General features: G+C 37.4%; 2 protein-coding genes across 3 annotated transcripts; one reads left to right on the plus strand and one right to left on the minus strand.

The window, feature by feature from the left end:
* The first annotated feature begins 93 nt into the window (after positions 1-93).
* Positions 94-6,553, plus strand: LOC107638572 (mediator of RNA polymerase II transcription subunit 33A). Of its 2 annotated transcripts, XM_088483233.1 has the most exons (13): positions 94-196; positions 236-537; positions 793-903; positions 1,112-1,459; positions 1,620-1,939; positions 2,028-2,119; positions 2,431-2,797; positions 2,938-3,148; positions 3,593-3,707; positions 3,809-3,970; positions 4,085-4,733; positions 4,813-5,019; positions 5,306-6,553. In XM_088483233.1, exons 2-13 carry the CDS (start codon positions 242-244, stop codon positions 6,421-6,423), a joined length of 3,996 nt encoding a protein of 1,331 aa, XP_088339359.1. In that variant the 5' UTR covers positions 94-196; positions 236-241; the 3' UTR covers positions 6,424-6,553. The 2 variants fall into 2 exon arrangements, with proteins under 2 accessions (XP_088339359.1, XP_088339360.1); XM_088483234.1 differs by having other exon boundaries at positions 103-537.
* A 626-nt stretch (positions 6,554-7,179) lies between these two features.
* Positions 7,180-8,342, minus strand: LOC107638573 (uncharacterized). The gene has a single exon (XM_016341910.3). It carries the CDS (start codon positions 8,086-8,088, stop codon positions 7,549-7,551), a length of 540 nt encoding a protein of 179 aa, XP_016197396.1. The 5' UTR covers positions 8,089-8,342; the 3' UTR covers positions 7,180-7,548.
* Positions 8,343-12,516: the final 4,174 nt, after the last annotated feature.

Here is a 12,516-nt window from a genome sequence, read left to right on the forward strand (position 1 = left end):
CAATATATTTATATTTTAAAATATTATATTAATAAGTGTATATTTAGAATCTTCGTAATTTGTGTGGGCGCATAACAAGATACCCGCGCTGAAAATCCCCGTTTTACCCCTGGCCGTTTTGACTTTAAAAAAACGACAAAACGCCACAGCCTCCAACCGTTGTGCTTTTCACTTGAACTGCGGTAAGCTGGTAACTGTAACCGCGCATATTCCGGGCACAACCACGTTTTCACAGCGAAGCATGGAGGTTTCCGGCGGCGGAGGAGGAAGGTGCAGCAGCAGCCCTACGTGGAACGGGGTGGTTGAGCTGACGAAGGCGGCGCAGGAGAAAGGAAGTGACCCTCTGGTTTGGGCGATTCAGATGTACTCGAACTTGAACTCCGCCGGAGAGGCACTCCCGTCGGTGGAGCTGGCGGAGCTTCTCGTTTCGTACATTTGCTGGGACAACAATGTCCCCATTCTATGGAAGTTTCTAGATAAAGCCTTGACTCTTAAGATCGTTCCTCCCATGCTTCTCCTCGCTCTCCTTTCTCTCAGGTCAATAACTCTTCTTCCTTCTTTTCAAAACTTGCCGTATTCTCATTGACTTTGACTTTTTAAACATTCTTCCATTGCAACGTATACCCCTATGTTTTCATTTTCTGTGCATGCGAATGTTGATTCAAATGGTGAGCTTGTAGAATTTGTAATTATGAGCTTCCAGTTTGTTACTAGCTTTCTCAGTAATTTTATTTGATAAAAGGAAATTAGTGTTTTCATTTGTGGTGTTGATATCTTTATTATTTTTGGCAGGGTTCTTCCTTGTAGACATGTCCAACCTGCAGCATATAGACTATACTTGGAACTCCTCAAAAGACATGCTTTTGAACTTAAATCTCAGATAAAAAGGCCTGATTATCAAAAGTAAGCTTCAGTCTATATAACATTTATCTCTTTCAGAAAATTAGTTAGTATGGCCAATGTATACATGCCAATGAGATTTCTTTACTTTTTTTGGGCTTTTGGCCATTCCTTATAAAGATTAGATATGAACTATTAATAATAATGGGTTGGTAATGTCCAGTTAAGCCATTCGTTTCTTTGTTGATTCTTCTGCTCATGGTATGGACAGGGTCATGAAATCTGTAGATGATGTTCTTCATCTTTCCCAGATATTTGGCATATCACAAAGTGAGCCTGGCATTCTGGTGGTTGAATTTGTTTTTTCGATTGTCTGGCAGTTGCTTGATGCATCGTTGGATGATGAAGGGTTGCTGGAACTTACTCCTGAAAAGAAGTCTAGATGGGCTACAGTATATCAAGATATGGAACTGGATGAGCATGATAGTTATAATGACAAAAGGAATGAACATTATGAGAAGTTGCAAACTGTGAATACTCTTATGGCTGTTGAGATGATTGGTCAGTTTTTGCAGGATAAAGTTTCTTCGAAGATTCTTTACTTGGCTAGCCAAAATTTGTAAGTATTTCTATATTATATTCTCTTTATTCTCCATCTTGCAGTCTAATTTAACTTATAGCACATCAAGTGGACTCAAATTATTTATCCATTCCGAAATTTCCTCTTACTCTGTGTGTGTGTTTTGTGTGATTCTTAATCTTTTCTTCCTTTTTATTAGGCCTGCACATTGGTTAACTTTTGTTCAGAGGCTGCAGCTGCTGGCATCAAATTCATTAAGTTTGAGAAAATCAAGAACTTTAATTCCTGAGGCACTTCTACAACTGACTTCAGATACTCGTATTTTCTTGCCTCGAGAATGCAGAACAAGTTCACAACAAAAGTTTCATGCAGTTATGAATTTCGAATATCTTTCTTCTTCAGCTTCACTCTGTCATGGTGCAAGTCATTCTGCTCTTTGGATTCCTCTTGATCTGGTGCTAGAAGATGCTATGGATGGCTATCAAGTTAGTGCAACAAGTGCAATTGAAGTAATTGGGGGTAAGAACTACTTGAATCTGACAAAATATTATTTTTTTTTAACTTCAATTTTAGACACCTATGAAATGGAAAATCATGTGTTTTGCAGGTTTGATAAAGACACTCCGAGCAGTAAACGGTACCTCATGGCATGATACCTTTCTAGGCCTTTGGTTAGCAACTCTTCGTCTTGTTCAGAGGGTAGAACACTTTCTCTGCTACTAATGTGTTTTCATGTGCTTTTCAAAACAACTTGTACATCTATTAATTCTGAATTTCGTTATCAGATTCTTGGCCTTATATTTCAGGAATAGATCATAACTTCTATTAATGCTAACATTACTTGCCCAACACATGTTTATTCATTTATCTAGGATTGTTTGGCTATTAGCAATTGGCCAATAGATTCAGCTATAATAAAAAGGACATACAATTACTATATCTTTGTAGTTAAGAAAATCGCCCAAGTGGTATGGATCTCTAGTGTAATTCTCATTTTTGTTTTTCAACAGGAAAGAGATCCTATTGAGGGCCCAATGCCTCATCTTGATACTCGATTATGCATGCTCCTGTGTATCATACCTCTTGTTGTTGCTGATCTCATTGAGGAGGAGGAGGTGGAAGGGACACCAGTTGATGAAACAGATAGTGATCCTACAGATCACTGGAAAGATAAAAAGACTCCAGGAAAGTGTCGGAATGATTTAGTCTCAAGTCTCCAAGTATTAGGTGACTATCAGAGCTTGCTCACACCGCCTAAATCTGTTGTTTCCGCTGCAAATCAAGCTGCTGCAAAAGCAATGCTGTTTGTTTCTGGCATCACAACAGGGAGTGAATATTTTGACTGCCTCAGCATGACAGAGATGCCAAATGACTGCGGTAAGTGGTCTTACTTTCAATGAAATTCAGAAATTGCGCGTTGTTCTTCAGTTATTTAGCAACTGGAGTAACTTCTTGCAATTTCACAAAATGCATTAGTTATGGCATACTAACAAGAATTCCTTGTTCTTCTTTTTCAGCTGGAAACATGCGTCATTTGATAGTTGAGGCTTGTATTGCCCGAAATCTACTCGACACATCTGCCTATTTATGGCCTGGTTATGTGAATGGATGTATCAATCAAATACCTCAGTGTATCCCAGCTCAAGTACCTGGCTGGTCATCATTTATGAAGGGAGCACCACTTACTTCGATGATGATTAATGCTCTGGTTTCAAGTCCTGCTACAAGGTATGTTCTATGTATTTTTAGCCCAGTGAATTGGTGAATATAGTAATATACCCCTTTTGGTGCACATCTCAGAAAATTTATTATAGCATAGTATGTAATGCACTCCTGTCTGTGTAAGCCTTTGGTGACTATTATCCACAAATTTAATTGAGGATTTTCTTATTTCAATCTCATGTCTGATCCATCAATCACCGTATGGATGAATTTGACATGCTGAAACCTGAAATAATTTCCTTAGTACAAAACGAATCCATGTTGAACTAAAATTATAATATACTAAGGGTGGCTATGAGTTGGTGGCCTTTAAATTCCCTTTTTAAAATTCCATGGCCTGGTCTTCAGTTTTTCTTTTTCTTTCCTGAAGCCAGGTATGTCAGATGCTCTTTTTTGTAAATTACCAAAAGGTAAAAGCAACTGAATTTACGCTCCTGGATTTGATGGAAGCTTAGCAGAACTGGAGAAAATATTTGAAATTGCGATCGGGGGATCAGAAGATGAAAGGATATCTGCTGCTGCCATTCTTTGTGGGGCATCCCTGATTCGGGGATACAATATACAGGTAAATTCTGTAACACAGTAAAGCATCTTTAGAACCTTATTATTTTCTCAGTGTGTAAAGCATATGCTCCTTAATTACATTTGGATCTCTATTTGTTGCAGGAGCACACTGTTCATTTCATTCTCAGGTTACTATCTCCACCAGTTCCGGAAGAGAATGTTGAAGGAAACAGCCATCTGATTGAATATGCTCCAATACTCAATGTACTCTTTGTTGGAATTGCATCTGTTGATTGCGTTCAAATATTTTCACTTCATGGCATGGTAAGTTTAAATACATACAGGAAATGATCTTATGATTATGCTGTCCAAAATATATAGTTGAAAGTGCTGTATTATGAAACACTCAGTCTTCGCATATGTCAATTCTTTCATCAGGTTCCGCAGCTTGCATGTTCGTTGATGCCTATCTGTGAAGTTTTTGGGTCATGTGTGCCTAATATCTCATGGAGACTAACATCTGGGGAAGAAATATCTGCCCATGCTGTGTTTTCAAATGCATTTATTCTTCTCTTGAAGCTTTGGAGATTCAATCATCCTCCTATCGAATATGGAATTGGAGATGTTCCCACCGTTGGTTCTCAACTAACTCCTGAATACCTACTCTTAGTTCGAAATAACCACCTAATGTCAGCTGGCAATGTCCACAAGAATAGAAACAGGAGGAGGCTCTCAGAGATAGCGAGTTTATCATCGCCTAAATCTGTATTTGTCGACTCGTTTCCAAAATTGAAAGCCTGGTATAGGCAGCATCAAGCATGCATTGCTGCAACATTGTCTGGTCTTGTGCATGGGACCCCTTTTCATCAGATAGTTGAGGGGCTTCTCAACATGATGTTCAGAAAGATTAACAGAGGAAACCAGAATTCTATTACATCTGGAAGTAGTAGCTCTTCTGGGGCTGGAAGTGAAGATACCTGGCCAAAGTTGCCTGCTTGGGATATTCTGGAAGCCATTCCCTTTGTAGTTGATGCTGCTCTCACAGCATGTGATCATGGACGGTTATCTCCGCGTGAGTTGGCAACAGGTATGTTAGTTATTAGATCACATAATCTTAACTAACACTTTAATTCAGTGTCATAACATAATGTTCTTCTTAACATCAGGGCTTAAAGATTTGGCTGATTTTCTTCCTGCATCTCTGGCTACCATAATAAGTTACTTCTCTGCTGAAGTAACTCGTGGTGTTTGGAAACCTGCATTTATGAATGGAACTGATTGGCCAAGCCCTGCTGCGAATCTACTGAATGTTGAGGAGCAGATCAAGAAAATTTTGGCTGCTACCGGTGTTGATGTGCCTAGCCTTGCTTCAGGTTTTGTTCATGGCCCTATATTCTGAACCCTTTTTGAAAACCCTGACTTATGATGGATTTTTTCAAGAGAAATAGTTTATATTACATGTTATATGTTTTACAGTTTCCAGACTGCATCTTTATCCAATATATATTAATTATAATCTATGTTCATCATACTCATCTTTAGTACATTGCTTAAACTTAAACTGAGATTAACATCAAATTGCATGCCATTTCTTTTCCAACACTAATATCAAATGTAATTTAGCAATGAGTTTGTGACCAATTCTCATCATTTCCTCAGGGGACAGCTCTCCTGCCACCCTTCCATTGCCCTTAGCTGCCTTCACAAGCCTTACCATTACCTACAAAGTCGACAGAACATCGGAGCGCTTTCTTAATTTGGCCGGCCAAACATTGGAGTGTCTTGCTGCAGGTTGTCCATGGCCTTGCATGCCAATTGTGGCTTCCTTGTGGACACAAAAGGCGAAACGTTGGACTGACTTCCTTATCTTCTCGGCTTCTAGAACCGTCTTACTCCACAACAATGATGCCATAGTCCAACTTCTTAAAAGCTGCTTCACAGCTACCCTTGGCATGAGCAACTCCCCTATCTCGTGCAGTGGCGGCGTTGGTGCCCTCCTTGGCCATGGATATAAGTCACATTTCTGTGGAGGGATGTGTCCTGTTGCTCCTGGAATCCTATATCTACGCGCATATCGGTCAATCAGAGATATGGTTTTCTTGACAGAGGAAATTGTTTCAATCTTGATGCACTCAGTGAGAGACATTGCATGTGGTACGCAGCGGAGGGGGCGATTGGAAAAGCTGAAAGCAACTAAAGATGGCATGAAATATGGAAAGGTATCGCTCGCTGCATCAATGTCTCGGGTGAAGCTTGCGGCTGCGCTTGGTGCTTCATTTGTATGGCTATCAGGAGGGTTGATGCTGGTTCAACTACTTATAAAGGAAACTCTGCCTTCATGGTTTATATCAGTTCACAGAACAAACCAACAAGAGAACTCCGATGGAATGGTTTCAATGCTTGGTGGATATGCACTTGCATACTTTGCAGTTCTTTGTGGAGCCTTTGCATGGGGTGTTGATTCGTCATCATCTGCTTCGAAGCGACGTCAGAAAGTCTTGGGAGTTCACATGGAGTTTCTGGCCAGTGCACTTGATGGTAAGATATCGCTTGGCTGCGATTCGGCTACTTGGCGTGCCTATGTGTCAGGCTTCGTGAGCTTGATGGTTGGTTGCACTCCAAACTGGGTGCTGGAAGTAGATGTAAGTGTGTTGAAGAGACTGAGCAATGGGTTGAGGCAGTTGAATGAGGAAGAGCTTGCTCTGTCATTGTTGGGTGCTGGGGGTGTAGGGACAATGGGGGCTGCAGCTGAACTCATAATTGACAGTGGAATGTGAGAAACCTTTTCTCCATCGTGAGGGCATCATCTTAGGGTATTTGTACATTAGTTTCATGTTTATAAAGTTGTGCAGCTCTGTATTAACAGTTTTGTTTGATTAGTTATCAATTGGAAATTTTTATGCTCAATTTGCTCATGTTATAGTCCGAGTAAACTTTTATTTTAACCTCCAACTGTATGCATCAATCTTGTCCAAAATCCAAATATTGTACCCGAGTCAATCAAACTAGTCTTCATCAAAATTGTATGCATCAGTTATAACATAATGCTCATCTTAAGTGCATTTCACAGACTTTTGCGCACACTTGTCTTTTTAGTTCTCTTACATGACTTATATTCGTCCATACTAGAGTAAAATTAACCATATTGGTGATCAAATTGATAGCTAAGCTTGTACTTGAGTCGATCAAACTAGTCTTCATCGTTTCCAGGCTTTAAGAGAGGATTATTCTATAACAAATATGTGCACCAAGTCTCCAACAATATCCACAATTATTTATTTATTTTGTTTTAATATAATTTTCAAATATTATAAATAGAAAACAGTCCCAGTGTATCATATAGAAGTTTGATTTCGGTGTTGATATAAACTATAAAGATCATTATGGCACACCTGAGTCATGCCCATTCCAGATCCCAGCAAGTTCTACGCTCGCATTTGGGCACATAAAACTGGTTTCCAAGTAATTGTTTTCCTCACTTCATGAACGAAGGCCAAAAAATCCAAAACGGGTCAGAAATGAAAAGAAAGAGCTAAGAAAAATGAAATTCATTACTATATTTACAATTCCCAGGATGGTTGGTTTCGTTGTTGCTCCTGCAACTAGCAACAACACATGAAAGAACTACTACTGCAGCTACTACAACAACTACTACTACCACTAATGTGTCTTTGTCCACAAAATCAAATCACAATCACCTTATGCCTTGCGCCTTAGCCCCCTCTTTAGTTACAATCAGATGATATGATATCAAATTAAGTCCCTAGCTTTCAACATTCAACAAACTTCTACTCAAACATCAAGATATATCAAAGTAGGACACTAAAACCAGATGAAAATAAAAAAGAAAATAAAGAAAAAGGAACAGTTAGAAAAATCAATTACAGGAGAAGATTGAGAGATCATTGAGATTGCGTTGCTGTTTTGAGATAAATCTGGAGAAAGCTTTGGAGGCATCTCATTCGACTCATGATTTCTTGCACATCGACTTTTATGGTTTCCAAGCTTTGTTTCAAGGACCTAACCAACGTTAACATGTTATCAAGCTCCTTCCTCATCGCACGAACTTCTTCCTCCGCCGCGTCTTCCTCCGCCTCCTCCTCCGCCGCCGCACCATCCTCCTCTTCCGGATCCGGCTCCGGAGGGGGAGGCGCATGATTCAGCTGGAGCTCGAACGCGATCATGTCCTCCAACGCCTTCGACGCGAGATCGTTGATCTCCGCGATCGACCGTGACAGGTGGTTCTTCACAAACTGCGGATCGGAGACGAGCGACTTCCACCACTTGCACACGCACCTCAGCTGAAGCGGATCGCTCACCGGAGCCCTAGACAGGATCTCGATCATCAGATCCTCCGGCAGCGCCACCGCCAGGGGAGAAGGAGAGGGATCTTGAAGCCTCGTCGTCGTGCGGCGTCCTCGCTTCCGCGTGACGACGGTCATGAGTGCGACGATGTGGAGTAAAGGAGGGAAACGGAACGAGGGTTCGAGCTAGGGATTGCGTTGTGTTGTTCTTGCGTTTTCGTTCATCAGGGTTGGTGACTGGATCTGAATTCGGGTCGGATCTTGGTACCGTTTGGCATCTCCTTTTCTCTATAGGGGCTCCGATTTCGATGTGATCGAATTCCCCAAAGCGTGAAATCGCTATCAGGTTGACAGTTACCTTGAATTGTCACCCAAAAACGCGAGCAGTACTTCCCGTGCGCCCCGTTTTCGATACTCTCTTTTTTTAAGCGCAGTTACTGTTTCAAAATAAATCAATCAAAGATACATGTATATCAAAATTATACTATTATAAAAATATTTAACTATTTTATTATATTAAATTTGATTATCTTCAATAATTAATTAATAATTAATTTATTTAAATATATACAATATATATAAATATATATAAATACATAGTGATTACTTTTGTAATTAACTTTTTATTTGTATTTTTATTAATCTAAATTATTTTTCAATAAAAAAATTTTGATTTATTTTTTTGATGTTGTCATTTTATTAGTCATCATACTTTATAATATTGTGATGTGTAATAAATTACAAATCTAAAAAATGAATTATATAAATATTCTTTATTTATTTTAATATAAGTGGTATTTATAAGATTTTTTATTTAAATTAATTAAATATAATAATTACGAAAATGTGTAAAATATAGAGTATTTATTTTTATCCATAATTACTTAGATCTCGAATACAGTGGAATAAATCATGTTACACAAGCATTTAGGAATATTGTACTCTAGATGTGAAAGAACCACGGCAATCACATTTCGGGTGTTATCGAGATATGATCAAAGCTCGGTATGCTACATAGCATGAAGACTCTATGGACATCCAGCAGAAAATTGCTTGCATCGAGAATGGTATTTCGGTCTATCCGACCCCAACACTCTGTATTCGACGTTTCTTCGAATGCTATAATTCTTCACTGCCAACAGAACAGCATCTCTACTATTCCTAAATCTGTGGCTCACTCAAAATTTTACCCTTCCATCTGTGTTGTAAACTTCACTGTCGCTAAAATTGAAAGGGTCATCTAGTTGTATCGCATCTAAATTAAGAGTCTGATAATCGTTTGAAACTTCTGATAACTGTGACACAAGTAACAGGGGAGGAAGAAGAAATCGAACACATCACCAGATGGGGTATCTGGTACATATTCCCCAGATGATTCACTATTGGTGGACGAACCACAGTCCACAGCATAATTCGAATCAAACTTATTCAACTCTATGTCACTAGTACCCTGCCGACGAAGTCAATCGGCCTCATCGGGACCGATACTTCATGGGTATTGAAAAAGATGATCCAAACTCACCAAACACATCACGAACCCCTGCATACAACTCCATTACATGTTGTGGCATTAGTCTACGATGCACATCAAACATTATACTAATGTGCTTATTAGTAAAACATCCTATTAGTAAAATCTCCACTAGACAACGGTGATAGGAATCTATATGCTACTCGGACAACCTCCTTCGAACCAATTGCCCCCTTGTTACTCAAGATGACATTCTTAAGTGCATTTAGAGAATCAACACGGAAAGTACATAACATTACAGTTGAATTGTATTCAAATATTACTCCCTCATCACCGTTTTTAATTATTCCATTGGGATAAACCACTGTATAAAAAAACTGATTACTAGCCCTTTTTTAAAGAAAAATAAGGGAAGAATAGATAAAAATAAGTGAGATTTGGTGTGAGGAATACAGGCTAAAGAGTTATGTATATAAATGTTTTTTTTTTTTGTTTACCCAAATGGTATCCTTCAACCCGACAGGTTAAGCACTAATCTGTCGCGGATCTGAGTTCCATTTAAGGGTCTACCGTTGACCAATGAGTTGCTGCATGCACAAAGTAGAGTTCGAACTCTCGACACTTGTTTAAGCGAACGAGTGAGTTGACCATTCGACCAACCATAGATGTTTTTTTGTTATGTATCTAAGGTGCAAAAATTCCTATTTATTTAAGAATGTATCTCGAATACAATGCCATCAAATTCGTTATGGATGTATCCCAGATATAGTGATAGAAAATCTATTATGACTTTAATCCAGGTACAGATTTGTGCACATTTTTTTATTGTTCATATTTAAGGTACAATGTATCCGGAATGTTTATATAATGTGATTTGTTCCATTGAATTCGAAATATGAGCAATTATAAATAAAAATAAATACTTTATATTTTACACATTTTTATAATTATTGTATTTAATTTTTAAATAAAATATCTCGATATTTATATATTGGAATGGCCAATATAATATTTTACAGCATATTTTTTTGTTATCCTAGACATAACATGAGATCTCCTGAGTTTAAAAGGAAAAAGAAAAAGTTTTAGACCATATCATGAAATCAAATATAGTTTCGCAGTTATAAAAATGTTGTTAAACTTCTAGTTTTGAAGTTAAAAGGAAGAAAAAAAATGATAAACATGAGTCGTGCTAATATATAGATTTCAAATAATATGATTAGGTTCCTTTAATTTATTTGAATAATACAGATGAATAAAGAAAATATTATTAGATACCACTTAGATATCGTGGCAACATGAGTGACAACCCACAATAGCTGGTGTAAATTCTTTCTCCTCTGAAATCTGAATGTTATGGTCTAGTAAAATAACGCTACCTATACGTCGCTTTATATATGTATTTTATATTTAAGTGACAAATTATTGTAGTTGCTTGGAAAATAAAATAATAAAAATATATAACTATATTTAAATAATACGCGATATAAACATGTGATCTAATATATGTCTTCAATATAAATAAAATCATATTATATGATTTTGTTAGGTATCATAATTGAAATTATTCAAACTTCAAAATTATAGTATGCATTAGAATTGGAATTAAACTTTGTTCTCTCACTTTCGGTCATGATTAAAATACCCCTTCCTTTTTTATTTTTTTGTCGTTGTTACGATTAAACTTGGGTCTCAAACAAATTAGTACAAATTCATGGGCCGGGTTAAAATAGTTTGGACCGGAGTGATGGAGGAAGCTTCCTGTGGATTCTTTATTTTTTCGCTAACCGCTAAGAACTTCGGCTTTATCACTTGGCTACAAAATTATTGACGTATACTAAAATAAAATCTTCATGCCATCTAGAAATTTCTTGCAAGTAATTTTTTTCTTAATCACGTGTTTAAATTGATAATAAAAAAATTACAGATAATAATATCATGGAAATTATTACGAGATTATGTATGTAAATACATTCTTTTTGTCTCTATCATCTTGGACCATAGTCACCAAAATCTTCAATATCCTGAGCTAATGGATTGGTTAAAAAGGTGTCTCTAATTCTCCCTATTTTTTGGTGCTGCTGTTTCTAATATAATACTCTAAGCGTGTGTCACGTGTATAATGTAGGAGCTTTAGCTAGCTAGTTAGCTTCCCAACTAATACACTTAAGTGATTCATTCTGTTGGCAAATCGAGTTAAGAGTATGAAAGTAATACTTAATATTCTAGCGCCAAATACAAGCCACCAAGAAGGATTCAAGAAAGATAATATAGTTTACTCAAAATAAATGCACGTATATATATTTTTTTGAAACAAAAAGTTCCAATAAAGTGGAGCAGTACAAACTATAAAATTACTAGATAATAAAACAAAAAATTAAATTGTAGTCATTTTTGATATTACCATTGTTAGTGAAGACAATGAAAAACCTTTTACATTTAGTCCTTACAGCTGAGTAAGTTATGACAGCTCAATACTATTCAGTTAGACTTTAGCTTAACAGCTAACTAACTTGTAATCACTTATCTTACCACTTATTAACAATGTATAAAATTCACTGTAACAAATAGAGAACTCACTTTTCCTTTCACTTTTTCAATGGATTCCCAATTTCACTTTCCTCTGTTCTCTCTCTAATCTCTCTTTCTTCTCGTTAAATCAACTTTAAGACTTCTAGTACCTTTCATGATATCAAAGCTTCGGTTCTGATCTATGGATCACCACATTTCTTCCGCTACATCAACTTAGGCAGCACAGCAAGCTTCAATGACGTTAATCGCAAACTTTCCAGACACAATCAAACTGGATGAAGACAATTTCAAAGCGTGGAAGCGTCAGGCTCTTGCATGTGTCAAAGCAAACAAATTACAGAGTCACATCACTACAAATTCAATTTCAAGCAAATTCAATTCAGAACAAGATCGAATTGAAGAAAAAATCTCACAAGAGTTTGAAGCCTGGGAGCAACGTGATGAGTGTTTGGTCGCGTGGATGCTCTCTGCCATGAATGAAGTCTTCGTGAACAAAGTTGTTGAATATGACTATGTGCACGAAATCTAGGCGTCACTGGAAGAATATTTCACAGCCAAGCAGA

Source organism: Arachis ipaensis, chromosome B4 (assembly GCF_059453495.1).
Source record: "Arachis ipaensis isolate K30076 ecotype BB chromosome B4, ASM5945349v1, whole genome shotgun sequence".
Classification (NCBI taxonomy): domain Eukaryota; kingdom Viridiplantae; phylum Streptophyta; class Magnoliopsida; order Fabales; family Fabaceae; genus Arachis; species Arachis ipaensis.